The sequence below is a fragment of the Salmo salar genome, chromosome ssa29, assembly GCF_905237065.1.
Source record: "Salmo salar chromosome ssa29, Ssal_v3.1, whole genome shotgun sequence".
Taxonomy (NCBI): Eukaryota; Metazoa; Chordata; class Actinopteri; order Salmoniformes; family Salmonidae; genus Salmo; species Salmo salar.
Window position 1 is genome coordinate 21,178,127 of NC_059470.1, and position 27,286 is coordinate 21,205,412.

General features: G+C 43.1%; 1 protein-coding gene across 6 annotated transcripts; it reads right to left on the minus strand.

Moving 5' to 3' along the window:
* Positions 1-226: 226 nt before the first annotated feature.
* On the minus strand, positions 227-27,286 carry LOC106590337 (serine/threonine-protein phosphatase 4 regulatory subunit 1). 6 transcript variants are annotated; one of them, XM_014181235.2, is made up of 19 exons: positions 27,148-27,286; positions 26,959-27,003; positions 24,702-24,837; positions 24,479-24,585; positions 22,007-22,149; positions 20,238-20,384; positions 18,202-18,309; positions 17,824-17,889; positions 17,322-17,480; positions 16,009-16,133; positions 15,104-15,867; positions 10,484-10,644; positions 10,092-10,373; positions 7,880-8,041; positions 7,376-7,476; positions 6,959-7,079; positions 4,389-4,517; positions 3,583-3,724; positions 227-1,446 (listed from the first exon to the last, which is right to left on the minus strand). In XM_014181235.2, the coding sequence occupies exons 1-19, from the start codon at positions 27,152-27,154 to the stop codon at positions 1,283-1,285; spliced, it is 3,069 nt and encodes a 1,022-aa protein (XP_014036710.1). In that variant the 5' UTR covers positions 27,155-27,286; the 3' UTR covers positions 227-1,282. The 6 variants fall into 6 exon arrangements, 5 of the variants coding, with proteins under 5 accessions (XP_014036710.1, XP_014036711.1, XP_014036712.1 ...); XM_014181236.2 differs by having other exon boundaries at positions 24,702-24,786; positions 27,148-27,280; XM_014181237.2 differs by lacking the exons at positions 26,959-27,003; positions 27,148-27,286 and adding an exon at positions 26,775-26,901.

The following is a 27,286-nucleotide window of genomic DNA, read 5'->3' on the forward strand; positions in this document are numbered from 1 at the left end:
ACTTTTAAGAAGTGTTTCCAGCCACATCACCATGACGATTTCTTCTTAAAATGTCCCAATATCTTGACTGCTAACATGCAAAACATTTTGGGACTGTAGCAACAGTGGACTAATGAAACACATACTAAGAGATAGTTTGAGTGAAATTCCCCTTTAAGTCATGAGTAATCTGTTCCAGAGCCTCAGTCCCCATCCCTCCCCTCTACACACAAACCAAATACATCTACAAGTTTTAGTGCCTGCTTTTTATTTCATTTTCATGTTGAGAAAGGTAAAACAGAACAAAATTGTATCACAATTCTATTCATGATCGTTGATCAAAATGGAAAAAGGTTACTAGAGATATGTACAGATAGGGTATAAGGGAGAGAAGGGGGACGGACAAAGCAAAAAGGAGAACGGAAGGGGGGGGGGTCGCAGTATTTTATTCTCAGGTTAAAATACCCCGTTTCAAGTGAGTGTGTGCTGACCTTTTACAATTGGATCTCTGCTTGCTTAAACGCCGCAAAACAGACAGCCATAATATTAATAAAAAATACAATAGTCATTTTTCATTGACAACAGGACCCCCCCCCTGCATGCCAGGGGGTGGACCGCTGTCTATGGGTACAACAATGTGCTGCACTAGAGTTAAAACAATGGAGGCAGGAGCCCTGTATTCCAAACTGTGCATTTCCCACCGACAGCTCCCCCACTGCCAGGCTGTGATAGTACAGATGTTTTTTGTTGATATGCAGGATAAGCCATTTATACAGTATCAAAAAGGAAGAAAGCAATTACAGAAACTTTGTTCAGACATTTTGAGTTGGATAGAGTCATCCTGCTATGTGCTTCCATAAAGCTTGTGAGATACTGGCTTTTCCACTAAGTCTGGGGAGGATTCTATCGAGAGAGGACGAGAGAAGCCGAGGGGGAGAAATGGTCCTTATAGCTCCGTTTCCTGTGCGTTTCTTTCCATTCGTTGTGTTTTTCACCAAATACATCTGGACATTCAAGTATTTTCACGTTTAAGGAAGACACAAGGCTTCTGTGGCAAAAAAATATATAATCAAACCACAAAATAAAAAAAATAGGTTGTAGTGAGTCGAGTTGTGCTGCACTGCATTGTGCAACTTGTGTTGTTGCGCAGGTCCTTCGCTTGTGGTTGTGTATGTATGGAAGTCTAAGTGCCCGTAGAAGAGGGCTACATCAAGCCCTCTGCCCCTACCTGGCTTGAGTTCAATAGAGCAGATGGAGTGTGTGTGTGTGTGTGTTTAGAGAGATGGGTGGGAGTGCTCTGGGCTCAGTAGGTCGAGGAGGTGGTGCTCATGGCATCCTCACTGATGCGTGTACTCCCAGGATGGAAGCTGGCAAAGTACTTGACGTCCTTGTCCAGGTCCATCTGCAGAGCCACCAGGGTCTGCTCCAGCGCCTCCTGGTGGGAGTTGGCAGAATGCAGGAAGTACTCTGCATGGGAGGACAGAGAAACATGGAGGACAGGTGGGATAAGGGTTCAGCTGCCGGTATCTGGGAGAATATTAACATATGTTGTAACACTACAGATTGATGCAGTCTTTGCCATGTTTCCTCAATGGGGATTAATAAAGTGGCTTTTAAAATAAAATATTATTCCTGTAGTGGATAGTGGTTTCAATTCCCGGGACCACCCATACGTAAAATGTATGCACGCATGACTACGTTGCTTTGGATAAAAATGTCTGCTAAATAGCATTTCATCATCTTTATCGTATGTTTATTTTAGCTTTAGCTAATACTATGCTTTTTGAGGGCCTCAAACTGTAGACGTTTATAAGAAAGACCTTAACCTGTTAGGGCTAGGGGGCAGCATTTGCACGTCTGGATAATTTTTTTTAACCCGATTTAATCTGGTTACTAATCCTACCCAGTAACTAGAATATGCATATACTTATTATATATGGATAGAAAACACTCTAAAGTTTCTAAAACTGTTTGAATGGTGTCTGTGAGTATAACAGAACTCATTTGGCAGGCAAAACCCTGAGACATTTTCTGACAGGAAGTGGATACCTGATGTGTTGTATTACCTTTAAACCTATCCCATTGAAAAGCACAGGGGCTGAGGAATATTTTGGCACTTCCTATTGCTTCCACTAGATGTCACCAGCCTTTACAAAGTGTTTTGAGTCTTCTGGAGGGAGATCTGACCGAACAAGAGCCATGGAACGATGATGTCCCATTAGACACCTGGCTCGCGAGTTCATGTTGGGTACCCTCGTTCCAATACGTTATAAAAGGCTATGCATTCGTCCACCTTGAATATTATTCATGTTCTGGTTAAAAAAGGCCCTAATGATTTATGCTATACAACGTTTGACATGTTTGAACGAACGTAAATATATTTTTTCCCCTCGTTCATGACGAGAAGTCCGGCTGGCTTAGATCATGTGCTAACAAGACGGAGATTTTTGGACATAAATGATGAGCTTTTTTGAACAAAACTACATTCGTTATGGACCTGTGATACCTGGAAGTGACATCTGATGAAGAGAATCAAAGGTAATGGATTATTTACATAGTATTTTCGATTTTAGATCTCCCCAACATGACGTCTAGTCTGTATCGCAACGCGTATTTTTCTGGGCGCAGTGCTCAGATTATTGCAAAGTGTGATTTCCCAGTAAGGTTATTTTTAAATCTGGCAAGTTGATTGCGTTCAAGAGATGTAAATCTATAATTCTTTAAATGACAATATAATATTTTACCAATGTTTTCTAATTTTAATTATTTAATTTGTGACGCTGACTTGACTGCCGGTTATTGGAGGGAAACGATTTCCTCAACATCAATGCCATAGTAAAACGCTGTTTTTGGATATAAATATGAACTTGATAGAACTAAAAATGCATGCATTGTCTAACATAATGTCCTAGGAGTGTCATCTGATGGAGATTGTAAAAGGTTAGTGCATCATTTTAGCTGGTTTTATGGTTTTGGTGACCCTGTCTTTGAATCGACAAAACATTACACACAACTCTTGTAAATGTACTGTCCTAACATACTCTAAATTTATGCTTTCGCCGTAAAACCTTTTTGAAATCGTAAAACGTGGTTAGATTAAGGAGATGTTTATCTTTCAAAGGGTGTAAAATAGTTGTATGTTTGAAAAATTTGAATTTTGACATTTATTTGGATTCAAATTTGCCGCTCTTGAAATGCACCTGCTGTTGATGGAGTGCACCACGGGTGGCACGCTAGCGTCCCACCTAGCCCATAGAGGTTAAGACACCTTTTTAGCTGTGCTATTACATATGGTGGTTTTAGTCATTGTCTATTTTATCCCACTCTGTATACACAAAGGTATGTGGACACCCCTTCAAATTAGTAGATTCGGCTAGTTCAGCCACACCTGTTGCTGACAGGTGTATAAAATCGAGCAAACAGCAATGCAATCTCCATAGACAAACATTGGCAGTAGAATGGCCTTACTGAGTGATGTGTAAAAAAAATTAAAAATAATATTTATATATTCGTTTTTACTACACAACAAAATAAGCCATAATTGCTTGTTGTCCTAACTATGGAATTGGTAAGCTCAACATGCCGGTGTGTCTATGCATGTACCTCTCTCCATCAGGCTCTGGCGGATGGTCTTGGCCAGCAGCACCCTGACGTTGGCCACGGGGTCAGAGGCCAGCTGTAACAGAGGGGCCAGCAAGTGCTCCGAGAACTGCTCCAACGACACACAGTCATCCTCAATTACCAGCTGACAGAAACAAAAAGAGAAGGAAGATGGTCAGAGTGTGTTTGTGTGTGGACAGCAAGAGAGTGGCAGAAGGTAAGTGTGTGAGACATACAGGGAGCATGTGTGAGCATGAATGAGACCGAACAAAAGGAAGTGCGCGCGCGCACACACACACACACACACACACACACACACACACACACTTGACCTCTCGGTCGCACACACTCAGAAGCATCATGATCTCTTTGTCCTCCCACACAGGAGACATTGTGGGACGGAGAATGGGGCCATTCATAGAATCAAATAAAGTGCTTGGTACACTGTCAAGTGGCCCATTGAAAAACAGTGTCCTCTTCGCTACCAGTGCCACTCACGGTATATTGTAGGATGGAAACTAAAGGCTCAATAAAACTGACCTTAATAAAAAACATCATTAAATCTTGGCAGATATCCCAGCAACGACCAGATGTCAGCAATGTTTTACCCGAGTGTCATGATCTTACTTTATGAGAAATAAATACAGGCAAACTTATTTGATTGTATTTTTTAGGATCTTTCACAAATCACCCTAGGGTTGAGCGAAGATAGAAAGTAATGTTTTGTGGTTACTGGATGATTATTTTGGTGTTTGATAGGTCAGGAGAAGACGAGAATAATAACGAACATGAAGAGAAGATGTCCTCACCTGACAGACGAAGGTGAAGGCCTGTCGTCCCGACCACTTGTGGGAGTGGCAGAACTTCTCCACCAGCTCACTCAGAAAGTCTGCCAACAGCACCTGGCACGACGCCACCTTCCTGATGATCTCACTCACCTGACAATGCACAAAAGGAATACAGACTTTGTTGATAGCTACTTTGAGGAAAAATTGAATTTACTACGACATGTAGTTGTCCCACCTAGCCATCTTAAGATGAATGCACTAAGTCGCTCTGGATAGGAGCATCTGCTGAATTACTAAAATGTGTGATGCATGCGCACGCACAGTACCAGTCAAAAGTTGACACTCGTTCATGTATTTTTATTTTCACTATTGTAGAATAGTGAATACATCAAAACTATCAAATAACACATGGAATCATATAGTAACCCCCCCCCAAAAGTGTTAAACCAAAATATATTTTAGATTCTTCAAAGTAGCCACCATTTGCCTTGATGACAGCCTTGCACACTCTTGGCATTCTCTCAACTAGCTTTATGAGGTAGTCACCTGGAATGCATTTCAATTAACAGGTGCCTTGTTAAAAGTTTATTTGTGGAATTTCTTTCCTTCTTAATGCGTTTGAGTCAATCAGTTGTGTTGTGACAGTATACAGAAAATAGCCCCATTTGGTAAAAGACCAAGTCCATACTATGGCAAGCACAGCTCAAATAAGCAAAGAGAAATAACAGTCCATCATTACTTTAAGACATGAAGGTCAGTCAATCTGGAACATTTCAATAACTTTGAAAGTTTCTTCAAGAGCAGTCGCAATAAGCATCAAGCACTATGATGAAACTGGCCCTTGTGAGGACCGCCACAGGAAAGGAAGACCCAGAGTTACCTATGCTGCAGAAGATACGGTTCATTAGAATTACCAGCCGCAGATTGCAGCCCAAATAAATGCTACAGATTTCAAGTAAAATACACATCAACATCAACTGTTCAGAGACTGTATCAGGCCTTCATGGACAAATTTCTGTAAAGAAACCACTACCAAAGGACACCAATAAGAAGAGACTTGCTTGGGCCAAGAAACATGAGCAATGGACATTAGACTGGTGGAAATTTGTCCTTTGGTCTGATGAGTAGGTGTGATGGTGGAGGTGCTTTGCTGGCGACACTGATTTATTTAGAATTCAAGGCCCACTTAACCAGTATGGCTATCACAGCATTCTGCTGCGATACGTCATCCTCTGGTTTGCGCTTAGTGGGACTATCATTGTTTTTCAACAGGACAATGATCCAAAACACACCTCTAGGCTGTGTAAGGGCTATTTGACCAAGGAGAGTGATGGAGTGCTGCATCATATGACCTGGCCTCCATAATTACCTGACCTCAACTGAGATGGTTTGAGATGTTTTGGGGACTGCAGAGTGAAGGAAAAGCCAACAAGTGCTCAGCATGTGGGAACTCCTTCAAGACTGTTGGAAAAGCATTCCAGGTGAAACTGGTTGAGAGAATGCCAAGATTGTTCAAAGCTGTCATCAAGGCAAAGGGTGGCAACTGAAGAATCTCAAATATATTTTGATTCGTTTACGTTTTTTGGTTACTACATGATTCCATGTGTTATTTGATAGTTGATGTCTTCACTATTATACTACAATGTAGAAAACAGTAAAAAATTAAGAAAAACCCGAACCAGGTGTCCAAACTTTGACTAGTATTAGGTAATAAAAATAAAATAAAAATATAAAAACGCAACAAAAGATTTTGCTAAGTTAGTTTATATAAGGAAATCAGTCCGGTCCTAATCTATGGGGCGCATACATGTCCACAGCCTTTACATTTTCTTCTAGTTTTTCTGTCTTATTGGATCATGTTGTCAGGCATGGTTTGTCTGACAGATGTTATTTCTATGTAAAATATTCTGTAACAAGTGTTGTTTTTGTGCTCAAAGGTGGATCTATTCATAAGGCCCAGCCAATCAGAATGAGTTTTTCCCCACAAAAGGGATTCATTACAGACAGAAATGAACATCCAATTCTCTGGCAACAGCTCTGGTTGACATTCCTGCAGTCAGCATGCCAATTGCACGCTCCCTCAAAACTTGAGACATCTGTGGCATTGTGTTGTGTGAAAAAACTGCACATTTTAGAGAGGCCTTTTACTGTCCACAGCATATGGTGCACCTGTGTAATGATCATGCTGTTTAATCAGCTTCTTGATATGCCACACCTGTCAGGTGGATAGATTATCTTGGCAAAGGAGAAATGCTCACTAACAGGAACGTAAACTTATTTGTACACAAACTTTGACAGAAATAATGTTCTTGTACATATATACAATTCCGGGATCTTTTGTTTCAGCTTATGAAACATGGGACCAACGATTTTTGTTCAGTGTATAAAAATTTACCAAAACATGAGATGTTCATGTGTGGAAGCGGTAGGGGGAATATATTTATTTGAGATATAATGGCCCAACATGAAAAGCTACAAGTCCATTTCAATTATATGATACAAGACAAAAAAAGTGAGGCCAGAAAAAAAATACAGAAAGTCAGAAAAACAGGGTGGAGCCCATTTTGGAGGGAGCTGTCTGGGTGACGTACCAGTTTGTAGGAGGTCCAGCGTACAGAGGACACTCGGTCCGTACACAGGCTGAAGGACAGGGGCCGAAGGTAGTCATACACATCCTGACCACTGTACAGCTCCAGTAGCAGCACCAGCTGTCTGAGAACACAGAGGGGAAGGTCACTCACTAGTCAGCTTTCAAAAAGAGAGATTACCCAGAGAACCAAATGTCACCAAGAGTCAATCTTTCAAAAGGCTATATCTATCTCTCACCTACACACAGTAAAGGAAGGCATTGGCACAACTTACGCTCCTCATATTTATTGTAGGTCTGAAAGCGCAAACGATACCTAGGGCTACCACCATTTGTCCGGGTGGTAATGGTGTGTGTGACAACTAAGTTCACAGGGGAAATCAATTGATTAATAAAGTGTGGTAACAGACGGATAACCTACTCAGCCAGCTCTGATCGGAAGCGCCAGTTTCGGCTGTTGTCTGTGACCAGGAACTCCTGGAGCTGGTACAGGTATTTACGCCGCGTCTCCTGGTGCAGCAGCTAGAGGGAGACGGACAGGGTGAGTGCTGACAGAGAACAAGGGAAGGAATGAGAGATAGAGGATGAATGGAGAGGATTGAGGGAAAGGGGGGGGGGGGTGAAAGAGGCTCTTTGACCACACAGCAGAACAGTGAAAACTCTACACTGCATAACAGAAGACACTGCAGGTGTCCCTAGATACCATCATCACACACAGCAGCACTATTGGAAATATGAGCCATTTGGAACAGTAGAAACATTTCTGCTGCAGTCAACTAATTGATAAATCAACAGAAAGCAGGGATGTGAATGGGACAACCGCTGGGCAATGACAGGCTAGCTATCCATTCTAATAATACAAAGATCTAAGAAGAGATGGTACTCTTGAGCAATATTAATTCTTTATACTGATCTGCTGACTGACCTTGAGGAAGTCGTAGAGGTGTTTGAGGACCCCTACCCGCACCTCGTCCAGGTCCTTGAGGAAGCTGTTGAAGATGGGCACCAGGTCAGCTGCTGTCAGCTGGTCCCCCAGGATCAGGGCCAGCTCGTGGATGGAGAAGGCCAGCGTCCGACGCACCTTCCACTGGGGGAGGGAGAGAGACAGATATTAGAGGCCAGGCAGGCCCAGATGTGTTAAAGGGTGTGTATGAGTCAGGGATTCCATTAGCCGAAAAAATAAATAAATAGAAAAGCAGATCAAATTGAGCCGGCCAATTGTCCGGGAGAAGAACAAAAAAATTCAATTGCGAAATAATGCTTTAGGCTATTCGTCGATGGAAATACATTTAATTGCATGATCAGTCAATGTATTTTTAATCTGCCTATAGGCTCATTTGCATTATTTAGTGAGATTAAATTGGCACATGTACAGTATATTCGTTATGCATTTTATTTTATATCACACACGTACAGACCCTTTGAGCAGAAAATCTGTCAGCGCAAGAGCTGCTGCTACAGCATCTCAAACAGCAAATGCATAGGCAACGGAAGACAGGCTTCATCAGCGCATCACACCACATCACACCACTGCAATGAGTGAAAGGCAGTATGCATTTTGAAAACATATACTTAATTGTTTTAAACCTGAACGGTTTTACTACATACGATACATGTCTTACCTTGCTTCAAAGTAGCCTTGCCAAAATCAGCCCATATTCGTGTAGGCAATTTTATATAAAAATAAAAAATAAAAACTGTCATTGTCCTGTAGCCAAAGGCACAATCCTAGTCGTATTAGCAACCCATGTAGTTGTTGCATATTAGATCTCCTCTTTCTACATTTCTAATGGATATTTTAATCTCTGTCACATGAAACCGCAGCGCTTTTGAAGTGTTTTCCCGCTAATTGCATTACGGAATGAACATTTGAGCATAGCTTACCGCCTTGTGCGCATTGCTGCGCTTATAATGTGAATAAATAACAGTTTATCAACAATAAGATAAAGGTTCTGATCTACTGCAGACTAATTGTTTATTTTGTTATGTAGCCTAGGCTACTGGTTGTATGAATTTGGGATCTATCATCCCACAACTGTTCCACAGTCTGTTAGGAATAGGCCATTTCGTTCTCAACAAGCTGACCAATGGAATAGGTCAACTTTTCTACTGTGGGGGATAGTAGATTGACATAGCCTAGTGATTTTGTTGTTCATTACTCATCTTGTTGGCTGAGGAAAAGTAAATGTGGACAGTTATTCTAGCGTCTTCAAAGTGCGCATCAGAATTAGGTAAGAAGGACTGCACATCGTTGCATCCTTGACATGTTCTGTTAATATGACCATAATCTAAATCTGATTTCTGTCAGTCTAAACACTGTGGGTGGACGCTCTAATTGGGTTACGCACCCAATGCATATGGGTCCGGTAAATTTCTCAAAATGACCAGTAAACTAAAATGCTGCCGGTCAAATGTCCAGCGCTACATTTTCCTAACGGAAACCCTGGTAGGAGTGTGTGTGGAACACAGGGAGCTGCCAGGGGGAGACAGCAGCAGACACAGGCCTCACATGGGTGGGTGGAGGAGTGAAGCCCTTTGGGCTGCGGCGCCTGAGGAAAAAGGTGGTCCTTTGCAGGCATGCGAACTCGGGATGAGGAGTGAATGGTGAGGGGACAGGAGCTTGTTTTTAACTGCTGCTGGGAACCCAACATACTAAAAAAAAGATCCACACATTGGGCTTTGGAGAAACACAAATGAATTAAAAAAATAAATAAAAGTGCTGGAGGAACAGCAGAAATAAGATGTAAACCTGCCCCATGCTCCAGTCTAGGACCTGTCTCTGTCTCAGCACCCACCCCGACAACAACCAGCTGGCGGAGGAGGAAATAGACCAGTGACAGAGAGCACAGGGCATTACACCGCTACATGCTAAACACACCAGGGGTACGTTCAGATACTGTAGGAACGTTGCCATTAGAGCTGATGTGAATAGAACCAACTCTACAAGTGAGCGAGGTTCTACACAATCTATATCAATTTCTATATAAAAAGTCCCATAATGTTGCGTTCTACTGAATGTGTTGACCACCTTAGGTCGAACATTTGACGAGAAAAACACTTCCACTCTAAAACGTGTACAGTAGAATTGACAGAGGGGGTGTGTACGGGAGACGTAGAAAGAAAGAGTGTAGACCTACCTGCATGTCGGAGGCCAGGGTCTCGTAGGTATCCCGGAGGCAGTGCCAGTTCTGTCTGCCCAGGGTCATGGCCACACCGGGCAGGCTGTAGGCACAGTGCTTGGCGATCTCCATGTCCACCGTCTGGGCTCTGGAAGGGTCCGTCATGGACAGGTACTGGTCCAGCAGGGCCTGGGGGATCACGTCCTGATGCCTGGATTTCTTCTCATCCTCTGGACTGAAGCTGCTGTCGCTCAGCTCAGAGTCATCACCGTGGCTCATCTGCAGGGTCGAGGTACGGCTCTACACAGATACACACCAAGATTAACAACCCTGTACCCTTTTCTCTAAAGGTGTGAGATCACCCCCCCCCAACCTAAAAAAGGTAGGCCTCCGCCACCCATTCCCCTCACCTCCATGTCTGAGTGGTCTCCTATGAGGGGCATTTGGTGCACTCCAAAGGGGTTGTCGTGGTGGTGTCCCCCCTTGAGGTCCCGGGGCTCCAGGAAGGCATCCTCTAGGTGAGAGTCCATGGTGGTGGCTCTCAGAGCAGCCGTCAGGACTTCCACTTGTGCTGCAGGGAAGGAAGGAAAGTAGACATGGATGAGAGTGTATAAACTTTGAGGCCTGTGTGTGTGTGCGCGCGTGTGTGTCTTTGTCAAACAGGCGTTCTCTGTGCCGTATTTACACATCTTTCATTAGACAACAGTAGGCCTTTATCTGGGCGTCAGATAACTAAGCTGTATTGCGTATCCAGTACACCTAGATATTATGAAAGGTGTACCAAATGGGTTGATTCTGAGTCCTGTACTTTTTACATTAACAATATCGTCTTGTCGGTACAAACTTGTAACCGTCATGCCGATGATGCTGTTGTGTATGCCATTTCCCCCACGGTTGACCCGGCTCTATCTGAAATACATTATACTAGAAACACTGACCTGAAGTGAGGTAAATGCAGGTAAACAAAATACATGTTCTCTAGAGCACATAAACAAAAATAACTTGATTTAAGCATATGTACTATGGATGGTATCAGTATTGATTGTTTGCCTGCTTACAAATATTTGGGCATCTGGACAGATGAAAAGCTGTCTTTTAAAATGCACATTAGTGAGTTAGTTAATAAGCTGAGAATCAAAATGGGCTTCTTCTACAACAGGGTTTCCTAACTCTGTCTTCGGGACCCCAAGCGGTACACGTTTTAGTTTTTGCCCTAACACTACACAGCTGATTCAAATGATCAAAGTTTGATTAGTTGAATCAGCTGTGTAGTGTATTACAGAGGACCGAGTTTGGGAAACACTGTTCTATAGAAATAGGTCCTGCCTCTCGCTAAATAGTAGAAAGCAGATTATTCAGTCAACGTTCCTATCGGTGCTAGACTATGGTGACATCTACAGTCGTGACCAAAGTTGAGAATGACACAAATATTAATTTCCACAAAGTTTGCCGCTTCAGTGTCTAGATATTGTCAGATGTTACTATGGAATACTGAAGTATAATTACAAGCATTTCATAAGTGTCAAAGGCTTTTATTGACAATTACATGAAGTTGATGCAATGAGTCAATATTTGCCGTGTTGACCCTTTTTTTCCCAAGACCTCTGCAATCCACCCTGGCATGCTGTCAATTAACTTCTGGGCCACATCCTGACTGATGGCAGCTCATTCTTGCATAATCAATGCTTGGAGTTTGTCAGAATTTGTGGGTTTTTGCTTGTCCACCCACCTCTTGAGGATTGACCACAAGTTCTCAATGGGATTAAGGTCTGGGGAGTTGCCTGGCCGTGGAACCAAAATATCGATGTTTTGTTCCCCGAGCCACTTAGTTATCACTTTTGCCTTATGGAAGGTGCTCCATCATGCTGGAAAAGGCATTGTTCATCACCAAACTGTTCCTGGATGGTTGGGAGAAGTTGCTCTCGGAGGATGTGTTGGTACCATTCTTTATTTATGGCTGTGTTCTTAGGCCAAATTGTGAGTGAGCCCACTCCCTTGGCTGAGAAGCAACCCCACACATGAATGGTCTCAGGATGCTTTACTGTTGGCATGAAACAGGACTGATGGTAGCGCTCACCCTGTCTTCTCCGGACAAGCTTTTTTCCGGATGCCCCAAACAATCGGAAAGGGGATTCAGAGAAAATGACTAACCCAGTCCTCAGCAGTCCAATCCCTGTACCTTTTGCAGAATATCAGTCTGTCCCTGATGTTTTTCCTGGAGAGAAGTGGCTTCTTTGCTGCCCTTCTTGACACCAGGCCATCCTCCAAAAGTCTTGGCCTCACTGTGCGTGCAGATGCACTCACACCTGCCTACTGCCATTCCTGAGCAAGCTCTGTACTGGTGGTGCCCCGATCTCGCAGCTGAATCAACTTTAGGAGACTGTCCTGGCACTTGCTGGACTTTTGGGCGCCCTGAAGCCTTCATCACAACAATTGATCCGCTCTCCTTGAAGTTCTTGATGATCCGATAAATGGTTGATTTAGGTGCAATCTTACTAGCAGCAATATCCTTGCCTGTGAAGCCCTTTTTGTGCAAAGCAATGATGACGGCGCGTGTTTCCTTGCAGGTAACCATGGTTGACAGGAAGAACAATAATTCCAAGCACCACCCTCCTTTTGAAGCTTCCAGTCTGTTTTTCGAACTCAATCAGCATGACAGAGTGATCTCCAGCCTTGTCCTCGTCAACACTCACACCTGTGTTAACGAGAGAATTGACATGATGTCAGCTGGTCCTTTTGTGGCAGGGCTGAAATGCAGTGGAAATGTTTTTGGGGGATTCAGTTCATTTGCATGGCAAAGAGGGGCTTTGCAATTCATCTGATCACTCTTCATAACATTCTGGAGTATATGCAAATTGCCATCATACAAACTGAGGCAGACTGACACAAATATAAATTTTCATTCTCAAAACTTTTGGCCATGACTGTATATGAACGCAGAGGCCACTTCCTTAAAGCCTTTAGTTTAGATGCTCTTATTATGGGCAAATTATTTAAACTTATCACTGCATACTCTACTAGATAGTTTTTAATCAATTTAATACATTTTAGAATAAGGCTGTAACGTAACAAAATGTGGAAAAGGTAAAGGGGTCTGAATACTTTCCGAAGGCACTGTATAGATATACAGTACCAGTCAAAAGTTTGTACACCTACCCATTCAACAGTTCTGTATTTATACTATTTTCTACATTGTAGCATAATAGTGAAGACATCAAAACTATGAAATAGCAAATATGGAATCATGTAGTAACCAAAAGTGTTAAATCAAAATATATTTGAGATTTTTCAAAGTAAATAAATCACAGACAGTGTCACCAGTAAAGCACCGCCACACCACCTCCATGCTTAACGGTGGGAACCACACATGCGGAGATCCGTTTAACTACTCTGCATCTTGCAAAGACACGGTGGTTGGAACCAAAAATCTCAAATTAGGACTCAGAACAAAGGACAGATGTCCATTGGTCGTGTTTCTTGGCCCAAGCAAGTCTCTTCTTATTGGTGTCCTTTAGTAGTGGTTTCTTTGCAGCAATTCGACCATGAAGGCCTGATTCACACAGTCTCCTCTGAACAGTTTATGTTGAGATGTGTATTTTACTTGAACTCTGTAGCATTTATTTGGGCTGCAATCCAAGATGCAGGTAACTAATGAACTTATCCTCTGCAGCAGAGGTAACTGGGAATCTCTCCTGTGGCGGCCCTCATGAGAGAATGCCAAGAGTGTGCAAAGCTGTCATCAATGTGCCTCCTTGAAGAATATATTTTCATTTGTTTAACACTTTTTTGGTTACTACATGCTTCCATATGTGTTATTTCATAGTTTTGATGGTCTTCACTACAATGCAGAAAATAGTAAATAAGAAAAACCTTGAATGAGTAGCTGTGTCCAAACTTTTGACTGGTACTGTATGCGTGCATGATTTTTTGGGGTTGGGAGCAATCCCGCCTCGCAGGGGCTGTGGAGGTGCTTGCTACGCCACTGCTTATAACTATAAATTATGTAGAACTATAAGAAATCTAAGATGTGTCATTATATCCAGCTCAGTGCTCCAGCTATTTGTAGTTGGAATAGCGCCCCTTGAGCACATTTGGTATTAACTTTACACCCCCAGTATGGTACAGAAACAGTATGAAAATCTGGATCCCACCCAACCCTAACACAACCAAGTTGAATATGCATTGTTCGTCAAACCAATGCATTTCTTACATGCCACTAGTGCAAGATCATGTAGCGATTTAAAGTCATGTGTGCCCCATTTTTGAAACGGCAAATCTCAGAAGACACTCCACTGGAATTGAACTGCTATAATGATATTTCCCACACAGTGGTGTTCTGTAGTATAGGCCTTGCCTATGAGTTGAGTTCTTTCCATGCAGTATGATGGATTGCATCTACAGGCAGCACAAGTAGGCCCACAAATACAAGAGGACTGCAGGAAAAGCTGTTTGTCATAAAACAGCGTTAGTTGCAAGCTTCTTTCCAGTGCTTTTTGGTAACCTCTGACAACACCCTTAGTTTCATTGTGTGACATTGATATACTGGTACACACCTCACAATTTTTCTATTTACTGCCTCTCAGTCCCTTTCAAATCGGGCCCAAAATATCCTCCCGTTTGTATTGTGTAGAATAGCCAGGCGCCAGCAGGCTGCTAACCTCACATGCCAAAGCGACATCAAGGGTTTCCTTCCACCGACAACACAGTTGACTGGACTTGAGGTCTGACCTCAAAGCGTTGGCCTATAGAGCTAGCCTCTGAGCTCTACCACCCAAAACTACCTGAGAAACATTGCTGTGGTTAGCTTGAAAAAGACAGGTTGTCACTTTATTGCCCAAGGGAATTCACACTCCATGACAACTTCTTCCTAATGAAATTACATACAGCCTACAACACACTAATAGCCACTGTCTCTGAATGGACACAACCCCACATATTTCAACAGTGACCAAAATAACCACCGAGTTAAATTATATGGTGTTTAAGTAAGCAGCTTATCTTGACCCCATAGACACATACGCAAAGCTCACCTTTCACGTCAGGGTCATCAATATGAGGCTCCAGGTTTTCAATCAGCTCTTCCAGCTGTTTCCGGTCCAGGACGGGTGCCGAGGCCTTAGTCTTGCCCTGACTGGAAAAGCCATAACTTGGGGGCTCCTGCTGGCTGCTTTCCCCATGCTGGAGCAGCTCCATGTCCAGGTCCATCTCAGCAATGGGCATCCTCCAGAAGTGGAAGGAGTTGTAGAGCTCCTGCTCGGGGATACTGTCCTGAGGACTGACAGAGGGGGATTCCTCTACTGGCTCAGACAAGGATATGGGCTCAGATATGTCTGCTGGTGAGTCATCCTTCTCAGAGGTTGTGTGCTTCTCAGGTGGCTGTGGCTCATTCTCAGTATCCCCTGAAGGGGCTTCCTCCTCCTCCCGAGCCCCTGCTGTGTCGGAGGAGTCGGGGGTTAGCGAGGAAAGCTCCTTCTTGCTCTTCTCGCCACAGAGGCACTCAGAAACTATATCGGCATCCTCGCAGCACGATCCACCATCCGAGGCGTCCATCAAGGCCTCCGCCGCCTGCTCCCCACCCCCCTCCTCTGCCACATCCACTCCTACCTCCTCTGTCCGGCACAACACCCCCTCCCCCAGGTCGCCTGTCGAAACGCAGTCCTGTTGTGGACAACCCTCCTCTTGGTTGCCATTTGTGCATGCAGGCAAGTCCTCCCCCTGCCTCTGAGAGTAATTCTCTGTGTTAGCCCTTAGGGAGGGGTCTGTAGTGTCCGGGTTCTGTGGTTTCTCTTCAGTACTGGGGGAGAGAGAGGAAGCTAGTTACAAACAAAGCAGTTCAAATCTCAAGCTTGGTGGATTTTCTTCAGAATGAAAGGATCCAGCCATTCATGTAAATTCCCTTTTAGATGCCTGCTCAAAAGGCCAATAACGGCTGCACCTGTTCTGTGGGTGGACACAGTAGCACTCGCCCACCTCCCCCTCTCTGAAGTACTGGCCCACACTGTTGGGGCTGGCGAACGTGGAGATGAACTGGCCCAGCGACTGGAAGGCAGCCTGACGCACCTGAGAGACAAATGAGCATGACAATTACTTACACTCATTTCGCAGACACTCTTGTAGAGAAGTAGCCAAGCTGTGTGTTCAAATAAGGAGGCAGAGAAAAGCACATCATGACATGTCCTAAGTGGCATGTCAGCCGTGCTTAAATTCTTTTTTTTTTTAAAGACACCCTGTCAATTTTCCATAATGGTGGGAAAACTGGGCTAACTATTGTTAAATAATCACTACTACCACCAGGCCTCGCAGTAAAACACATTTTCTCTAAAAAGGTATTTACCTGCAGCATGAACAATGGCATTCTAGCCCCAGGTCAATGTTTAATGCTAAATGTATTTACCAACGGAGGTGTATTCTACGAAGCAGGTTTTGAGGAGTTAGCGAGGTAACTTTGGTCAAATCTGTGTTCAACACATGGTAACAGGTCATAGGAAAGTGGCAGACTTTTTAGTCAGGTAAATTTCTATGGCAACGAATTCTTCAGAACTAACGTGCTCCAGGGAAGGCCAACTCCACTTAGCCTGAATGAAATGATTGAGCCATGAGTTGAGGACAAATGAAATCAGATTCCCTCCCTCTTGCAAAGATTGCATCATCATCCCCTTCATTTGAGGAAGACTGATTAAATATTTCATTAAATCAAAAAGGTTTTTTGTGTGTTAAAAATACTGAAGTTAAAATATATCCCATTACAGATTTAGTGATGACAGAACGCCTTTTAAACTTCACACACAGTAAGACCTTTTAAGGAATTAAATCATTTTATCGATAGAAATAAGGGAAAAGGTGGTTGTGCATTAATAAGCACACCAAAGTCGGCACTTCAACAAGCCTATTTCACACCATAGCTTGATGAATTTGCAATATAACTTTTCTTTCATTTCAGCACAAATTAAAATGTGGCACTGACTCGCCCATAGATTGATGTTCAGCATTATCTCAATGAAGAGTTAGTTCAGTGTTCGACTAGCCACGTGCAACATGCATGCACAGTTACAAGCCTGCTAGAGTGAAACGGCAGGCTGGACGAGCAATATCCACCGTCGTAGTACGGATGAAACCTGAACTGGAATGTCAAGCTAACAAGCTGGTTAGCTTTTGAAAACCCAGAGTAGATCTAGATTGCTTCGTAGGATACCCCTCAGGTTGTGGGTTGCCAAATGGCAGAAATCCCCCTTTCTGTTGAGTGCTCACCCAACGGGAGGGGTCACTGATGAGGCTGATGAAGAGCGAGGAGAGCTTTGTCCTGCGCACTTCCTGCGAGGTGGACGAGGAAACGGTCATGAAGCACTCAGCACAGGCCTTCCTCACCCCCCACACGTTGTCCGAGCAGAGCTGGAAAAAGCGGGGCAGCTAGACAGGAAAGGAGAGAGGTGGGAGAGAAAGGGAAGGCAGAAAAAAAAACAGTTTCAGTTAGTCAGAGCTTGAAATGCCCTTTCCTTGTCGCACAGGGCCAAGTGGAGTCACACAGAGAGAGAGAGCGTCAATGTGTCACCCGTTACAATCTCAATGCCACAATACAGTTGCAACAGAGAACAATACACAGAGAAATACTGACAATACAGTGGCAGTTGGGAACGACATTAGGAGCAATAGTAGCTTCTGGCTGTCAGATTACTCATGAGAGTAAACCCTGGTGTGACAAGGCTAACAAGTCAGTTGGCTGAGAATGAAACCAAAAGAGGTCAACATGTACCAGGAGTTCCTCTGTCGCATCTCCTCCGACAACACTGCAAATGTCGCCAAAGTTTGCTGCACAAACCTGCCATAAAACACACAGAAAAACAAACATCTAAAACATTGACTCAAAGCCCACACAGATGTAACAATACATTAAACAAAAAAGCTGAAAAGACCAATACTACATGTGAGAAAGTCTGCTTGAGTGTGTTCAGTCCCCATAGACAGTGGGACAACCACTGCCTGGGAGTGGTCTAATCCAGGGTTGTGTTCATTACGGCACACAACAGAAAACGTAAAAAATTGTAACAGATAACAATTTCAGGTAGTCCAGTGTTTCAGACCGTTTTCATCCATTTGGTGGCGAATGAACACAACCCTAGACTCCACTGACCTTGCGAACGTGGAACATCCTGCAGTCGCAACACATCTCACAGAAGCGGGGCAGGAAGAGGCGCTCGGTGATGTCCTTGCCCACCATGGGGGCCATCTTACAGATGATCTACAGACACACATGCAGAGAAAAAAAATAAAGTCTGTCAGCATCCTCCTCACACCGCATGGAGGTTTGGCAACACTACCTGTGTCCTACGGACAGCTTTGAAATACTCTTGCCTTCCACTATCTGCAGAAGGACAAACATTACATTTGAATGCTGGCTGCAGCCTACCTCTGTATATCACAGCTATTGTAAATAGCAAGCCAGATAAAACAAAGGGGTCAACCTCATGACATAAAATGCTAATGTTTTAAAGTAGCATATCTTAAAGTGGCACACTGATTGCTTGGTAATATAACAATGTGGTGTGAGCATCATGTTACGAATAAACTGCTCCATACTACATTTCCTCACACCAGTGCTTCTGAAATAAAACCCTATTCCCTATGTAGTGCACTACTTTTGACCAGAACCCATAAAAAATTACTTAACCTGTTGGGTCTAGGGGGCAGCATTTGCACGTCTGGATAAAAAAAATGTACCCGATTTAATCTGGTTACTAATCCTACCCAGTAACTAGAATATGCATATACTTATTATATATGGATAGAAAACACTCTAAAGTTTCTAAAACTGTTTGAATGGTGTCTGTGAGTATAACAGAACTCATTTGGCAGGCAAAACCCTGAGACATTTTCTGACAGGAAGTGGATACCTGATGTGTTGTATTGACTTTAAACCTATCCCATTGAAAAACACAGGGGTTTAGGAATATTTTGGCACTTCCTATTGCTTCCACTAGATGTCACCAGCCTTTACAAAGTGTTTTGAGTCTTCTGGAGGGAGATCTGACCGAACAAGAGCCATGGAACGGTGATGTCCCATTAGACACCTGGCGCGCTAATTCATGTTGGGTACCCTCGTTCCAATACGTTATAAAAGAGTATGCATTCGTCCACCTTGAATATTATTCATGTTCTGGTTAAAAAGGCCCTAATGATTTATGCTATACAACGTTTGACATGTTTGAACGAACGGAAATATATTTTTTCCCCTCGTTCATGACGAGAAGTCCGGCTGGCTTACATCATGTGCTAACGAGACGGAGATTTTTGGACATAAATGATGAGCTTTTTTGAACAAAACTACATTCGTTATGGACCTGTGATACCTGGAAGTGACATCTGATGAAGAGAATCAAAGGTAATGGATTATTTACATAGTATTTTCGATTTTAGATCTCCCCAACATGACGTCTAGTCTGTATCGCAACGCGTATTTTTCTGGGCGCAGTGCTCAGATTATTGCAAAGTGTGATTTCCCAGTAAGGTTATTTTTAAATCTGGCAAGTTGATTGCGTTCAAGAGATGTAAATCTATAATTCTTTAAATGACAATATAATATTTTACCAATGTTTTCTAATTTTAATTATTTAATTTCTGACGCTGACTTGACTGCCGGTTATTGGAGGGAAACGATTTCCTCAACATCAATGCCATAGTAAAACGCTGTTTTTGGATATAAATATGAACTTGATAGAACTAAAAATGCATGCATTGTCTAACATAATGTCCTAGGAGTGTCATCTGATGGAGATTGTAAAAGGTTAGTGCATCATTTTAGCTGGTTTTATGGTTTTGGTGACCCTGTCTTTGACTTGACAAAACATTACACACAACTCTTGTAAATGTACTGTCCTAACATACTCTAAATTTATGCTTTCGCCGTAAAACCTTTTTGAAATCGTAAAACGTGGTTAGATTAAGGAGATGTTTATCTTTCAAATGGTGTAACATAGTTGTATTTTTGAAAAATTTGAATTTTGACATTTATTTGGATTCAAATTTGCCGCTCTTGAAATGCACCTGCTGTTGATGGAGTGCACCACGGGTGGCACGCTAGCGTCCCACCTAGCCCCAAGAGGTTTTAAGTAGTGCACTATATAGGAAATAGGGTGCCATTTCAGACATCTCCCTGGTCTCGTGACTCACGGCCATGGCTTCTGTCTTGACGTCGTCATTGCTGTCGGGGGCGGTCAGGTCCACCAGGACAGGGCACACCAGGGTCTCAATGTCCCCCCTCTCAATCAGCTCCTGCTCCAGCAGTACCAGCAGGGCTGCCTGGCTGGTCTTTCTGACCTGGGGAGACATCACAATCACTATATAGAAGTTATTAATAATATTAGTAAAATAGAGTTGCAATGAAATGTTGCTTTTCGCAGCTTAATTCACCATTCAGAAAAGTTAAATAGGTGTACATTTAACATGTGTCAATGGCCATATACAGGCATCTGAAAAGTTGAACAGGTAAACTTAGCAAAAAAAGAAAACGTCCTCTCTGTCAACTGCGTTTATTTTCAGAAAACTCAACATGTGTAAATGTTTGTATGAACATAAGATTAAACAGACATAAACTGAACAAAGCGGGGGGGGGTCAAAATCAAAAGTAAGAGTCAGTATCTGCATTAAGTACTGCAGTGCATCTCCTCCTCATGGACTGCACCAGAATTGCCAGTTCTTGCTGTGAGATGTTACCCCACTCTTCCACCAAGAAACCTGCACGTTCCCAGACATTTCTGGGGGGAATGGCCCTAGCCTTCACCCTCCGATCCAACAGGTCCCAGACGTGCTCAATGGGATTGAGATCCGGGCTCGTCGCTGGCCATGGCAGAACACTGACATTCCTGTCTTGCAGGAAATCACGCACAGAACGAGCAGTATGGCTGGTGGGTCATGTCAGGATGAGCCTGCAGGAAGGGTACCACATGAGGGAGGAGGATGTCTTCCCTGTAATGCACAGCGTTGAGATTGCCTGCAATGACAACAAGCTCAGTCCGATGATGCTGTGACACCTCCCCAGACCATGACGGACCCTCCACCTCCAAAATTGATCCTGCTCCAGAATACAGGCCTCAGTGTAAAGCGCATTCCTTTGACGATAAACACAAATCCGACCATCACCCCTGGTGAGACAAAACCTCAACTCGTCAGTGAAGAGCACTTTCTGCCAGTCCTGTCTGGTCCAGTGACAGTGGGTTTGTGCCCATAGGCGACATTGTTGCCAGTGATGTCTGGTGAGGACCTGCCTTACAACAGGCCTACAAGCCCTCAGTCCAGCCTCTCTCAGCCTATTGTGGACATTCTGAGCACTGATGGAGGGATTGCGCGTTCCTGGTCTAACTCAGGCAGTTGTTGTTGCAATCCTGTACCTGTCCCGCAGGTGTGATGTTTGGATGTACCGATCCTGTGCAGGTGTTGTTACATGTGGTCTGCCACTGCGAGGACGATCAGCTGTCCATCCTGTCTCCCTGTAGCACTGTCTTAGGCATCTCACAGTACCGACATTGCAATGTATTGCCCTGGCCACATCTGCAGTCCTCATGCCTCCTTGCAGCATGCCTAAGGCATGTTCATGCAGATGAGCAGGGATCCTGGGCATCTTTCTTTTGGTGCTTTTCAGAGTCAGTAGAAAGGCCTCTTTAGTGTCCTAAGTTTTCATAACTGTGACCTTAATTGCCTACCGTCTGTAAGCTGTTAGTGTCTTAACGACCGTTCCACAGGTGCATGTTCATTAATTGTTTATGGTTCATTGAACAAGCATGGGAAACCGTGTTTAAACCCTTTAAAATGAAGATCTGTGAAGATTTTTACGAATTATCTTTGAAAGACAGGGTCCTGAAAAAGGGATGTTTCTTTTTTTTGCTGAGTTTATGATAAACAACAGAGGGATAACATAATGAATTGTCACACGCCTCCTTTACCTGGTTGTTCTGGTCAGCCAGGTATCTCACGACGATCGGTAGCAAGTATTTAGAGAAGGCAAACGGAATGGAAGGTCTGTTCTCTTGACAGAAAATGGCGATGTGAGGAACTTGCTCCATTAGCTCTGCTCTTACAGTGGGCTCTGAAAGAGAAAGGTCATCCATTAAAAAATATACTTTATAAACAGTAGAAAAGGGCCCAATGAAGTCTGAAGATCAAAGGCCTTTTAAAAACAAAATGATCTGGTTTCATCAGACAGCAGCACAAGTGCTCAACAATGAGTGAACCCTGGCTGGATGATGAAACCAGATCCTTTGGTCATTTAAAAAGGCCTTTGGGGACAATCTCTCTGGACAAATATAGTGATATCGCCCTCTGTCCATAGGGAGGATATCATTTTTCCTGACAGAGATTGTCCACAGAAATAGTTACATTTTCTTAACTTCTGATGTGAATTTAGGTAGGCCTACATTTGAGTGAAATACATCAATCCACCACAATAGAATAGAATAGAATATTTCCCAGGCTTGCCCAAAAGCACACCCAACTTTGAAACACTAGGGGAAACACCTTTTTAAAATTTTTATGTACAATATTATTAACGATATTCATGATGAAGTTGTTTTAAAACATGTCCACTGACTGACTAAGGTCCCCTCTGGTCAGTGTACTCCAGGGTTGAGGGCCCTGGTTGCTGCTCTAATGTATGCATGCACAATTAAGCAGGGCTTATGTTCTGTTATAATCTCCACCCGGCACAGCCAGAAGAGGACTGGCCACCCCTCATAGCCTGGTTCCTCTCTAGGTTTCTTCCTAGGTTCTGGCCTTTTTAGGGAGGTTTCCTAGCCACCGTGCTTCTACACCTGCATTGCTTGCTGTTTGGGGTTTTAGGCTGGGTTTCTGTACAGCACTTTGTGACATCAGCTGATGTAAGAAGGGCTTAATAAATACATTTGACTGATTGGCTACTGCATTACACTATCATGCCCTGCGCTTACAAGGACACTGCTAGTCCACTAGCCTACATTCAGAGAATGTACTAAATAAATAAAAATACTCAGTTATCCCAGCTAATAACGCCCAATCAATTTCCTAATCCCTATCACTTCCCCATGGCCCTAACACTTCGATGTCTGACTCCAACAGGCTCCTGAACAGCTTCTATCCCCAAGCCATAAGACTGATAAATAGCTAACAAAATGGCTGCACAGACTACGTAAAGTATTTGTCCCATGTTTCATGAGCTGAAATAAAAGATCTCAGAAATGTTCCATACGCACAAAAAGCTTCTCTCAAATGTTATGCAGAAATGTGTTTACATCCCTGTTAGTGAGCATTTCTTCTTTGCCAAAATAATCCACCCACCTGACAGATGTGACATATCAAGAAACTGATTGAACAGCATGATCATTACACAGATGCACCTTGTGCTGGGGACAATGAAAGGCCACTAAAAATTTGCAGTTGTGTCACAAAAATGCCAGATGTCTCAAGTACTGAGGGAGCGTACAAATTGGCATGCTGACTGCAGGAACGTCCATTTCTCTACCATAAGCTGCCTCCAACGTCATTTTAGAGAATTTGGCAGTATGTCCAACTGTCATCACAACCGAAAACCACTGCTGATGTCAACGTTGTGAACAGAGTGCCCCATGGTGGCGGTGGGTTTATGGTATGGGCAGGCATAAGCTACGGACAACAATTGCATTTTATGGATTTGAATGCACAGAAATACTGTGACCAGATCCTGAGGCCCATTGTGAGGCAGATGCATATCTGTATTCCCAGTCATGTGAAATCAACAGATTAGGACCTAATGAATTTAATTATTTCAATTGACTGGTTTCCTCATATGAACTGTAACTCAGTAAAATCGTTGAAATTGTTGCGTTTATATTTTTTGTTCAGTTTAAATATGGTATTGGAACTGATCCTGTATATAGCTTACTTTCTCATTTTTGTTCTACCGTGTGTTATTTTTAGTACTACATTGATTACAGTGTTGGATTTAGAGCTTGCAAGAAAGGCATTTCACTGTACTTGTGCACATGACATCAAAATTTGAAACTTGGTCGATCTGAACGGCCTGGATAGGTAGAAGCAGTGGTGCCACTTCCACTATATTGCTTAGCATGCCTTCACCTTACGTATCTACAAACATCGAAGGGTTAGGGCCAAGGGGGAGGTTGAACAGGGACCGGCTGTAAAAGTAAGGCCTGAATGCATTTCACCCATTTGAAAATGGCAGCCAGGTGCAGTAAACAGTCAGTTAAATACACCGCTCCATCAAACATGTATAGGCCTCTCTCTGCACTGGTGACCAGCTAAGGAGAACAGGCTGGCTACTAAATGACACAGAAATAGGGGCATGTCCAGAGCATGCAGACACACGACAGACAAGTTTGGCGTTTTCAATTCAGTGAGCCGTTAAATATGAAACAGACACGTCTCATTCAGCGATGGGGTCTTACCTGAGTCATCGGCCAGTCGGCCCACTCTCTCCAAGACAGTGATACAGTCCCGCTCATCCTCATTTACAGCTTTAAGTGTGTCCAACAAACTTCGTGCCACCATTTGTCTAGAATTCACACAATAACCAGCAGGCATAAAAATGAACCATTTTACTATTATCCAGAATAAATGTAAAAAGTCTTCAAAAGTGTGTGTTCTAATGATGTTCCATTGGATAGCTACCTGTTAAAAATGTTTTCGCTAGCCACGTATTTATCCAATCTTCCAAGAGGAGTCAGCATCTCATCTTGCGATACAAAGTCCAAGGCTGAAGGTATAATAATGATGTCAGACTCTGAGCTGTAGTCATCCACACCAACTATTAAAGACATTGGAAATATTGTGCATGAGAGGCACCCACCACCACCCAGACAGGCCGGTGAGTGACAGTGATGAGGAACAGTGAGTAAAATGACATGACATGCAGTAGTGGCAGAAGCTTGGCACCAATGCTAAACCTATTAGCATATCAGCAGTAGTTAAAATAATAAGGTCCAACACAAAAAAAAGGGTACAGTGAAAATGACAGATTTGGTGAGAACAAAACATATGAAATAGGCCTACAATGAAAGCATCTAAAAATGACAAAATGCACATAGCTTAAAAGCAGGTGTGGATCTGTGGGAGGAAGGTAGTTATATGTAGGTGGACTTATTGCATTTTCACAATGGTATGGGTATGTTGCATGATGCACTATTGAAACAAAGCAATCCATCATCTTGCAACATAAACAACTAGCTTGTACTGTAACAGTGTCTAGGGCACATGCACGCTGACTTCGGTCACCAGCTGTACGGTGTTTCCTCCAACACATTGGTGCGGCTGGCTTCCAGGTTAAGTGAGCAGTGTGCCAAGAAGAAGGCTTGGCGTGGTTGTGTTTCAGGGGACGCATGGCTCGCGACCTTCCACTCTCCAGAGTTCATACGGGAGTAGCAGCAATTGGACAAGACCAACTACCAATTGGATATCACAAAAATTGGGGAGAAAAAGGGGTAAAAATTACAAAAATTTAATTTATGGCCCGGCTGGGTGTGTCAATTTCCCACTTTTGCCAATCTATATTGAAAAAAATAAAAACGCAACATGTAAAGTGCTGGTCCCATGTTTTATGAACTGAAATAAAAGATCACAGAAATGTTCCATATGCACAAAACGCTTATTTCTCTCAAATGTTGTGCACAAATTTGTTTACATCCCTGTTAGTGAGCATTTCTCCAAGATAATACCTGACGGGTGTGGTATTATCAAGAAGCGGATTAAACAGCATGATCATTACACAGGCACACCTAGTGCTGGGGACAATAAAAGGCCAGTTGTCACAAAACACAATACAACAGATGTCTCAAATTGAGGGAGTGTGCAATTGGCACACTGACTGCAAGAATGTCCAGCAGAACTTTTGCGAAAAATGTAATGTTAATTTATCTACCATATAAACCACCTCCAACTTAATTTTAGTGAATTTTGTAGTATGTTCAACCGGCATCACAATCACAGACCACGCGTAACCACGCCAGCCCAGGACCTTCACATACAGCTTCTTTACCTGCGGGATCCTCGTAGACCAGCCACCTGGACAGCTAATGAAACAGGAGTATTTCTGTCTGCAATAAAGCCCTTTAGTGGGGATAAACTAATTCTGATTGGCTGGCCTGGCTCCCATGGCTGCACCCCTGCCCAGTCATGTGAAACCATAGATTAGGGCCTAGTGATTTATTTAAATTGACTGATTTCCTTATGAACTGTAACTCAGTAAAATAGTTCATTGTTGCATTTATATTTTTGTTCAGTATAGCTAGTTGGCTAGTTATGTTTTCATACTAATTTAGTTTGGCTAGCAAACCAAATAATCCAACCCATTAACATTCCACATCGGGGAGGTTCAGGTTGAGTGACTAGAGTCAAATGGCCCTGAGCGAATTTCATATTTGTACGTTAGTCTTTGAAAATAAATCAACAACCTCCCTCCGCTGAGGTAGCTAGCTATCGTGCACGGAAGCTTGATGGATTGGGTTTGGAACCTAGAGTGCGAGATGTTCAAAATCAAATTGAATACAAAGCAGTGAATCGAAACGTTTATTACTGTTAATCTGCTTTACCTGAGCTAGATAGCTAGACGTTTGAGAGATGCTAACTAGCCAATTAGCTTGCTAGCTAGCTGGTTAGTTTATGACCTAACTTCAGCGTGCGCGTGACATCGCGTTAGCTGTTCCAAAACGACTTTTGCAAGCATGTAAATGTATGATGTGAATATACCTCTTTACACATCGAAGAACAGTTCTGTAAGTTGCTAAGAAATGTGACAGTCCAACACGTATACCCAAGGCCCACTCAGACGACCCACCCATGAACTCCATTGCCGACAGGGCAATTATGTAGCAAGCTAGTTAGTACCCCTAGCAGTAAGAGTTCCACATTGAAAACAGAGGGGAAAACTTACATCCGTCCAACTCCTCCTGTGAATCCTCTTTGAGCAAAGATATATCTGTAAAAACAACCAAAAACGGAATGAAAGGATACTCAATCGATAGCTTAATTGTACTTTCACTGGAAACTTTTACAATATGGGAAGGAAAAAAAGTGTTAATAATGCATTTTCCCGAAGCTAATGTAAATAAAGGCTACGTACCCGCCATCTTGTCCTGGTCCTACATTTAAAGTGGTATGGGCAGATGAGGCTTCAACTGGAGAGGGAGAAAATAGGAGCCACCGTTAAAAACTGAACAACGAGCGGTTCGGATAGTATCAAATCGGTGAATAAATCACCA

Coding starts and splice junctions, on each gene's coding strand:
- LOC106590337 (XM_014181235.2), bottom strand. Junction 15,868..16,008: donor TGTGTCCACCCACAGAACAG/GTGCAGCCGTTA, acceptor TCTCTCCCCCAG/TACTGAAGAGAAACCACAGA. Junction 10,645..15,103: donor TGATGACCCTGACGTGAAAG/GTGAGCTTTGCG, acceptor CCTTCCCTGCAG/CACAAGTGGAAGTCCTGACG.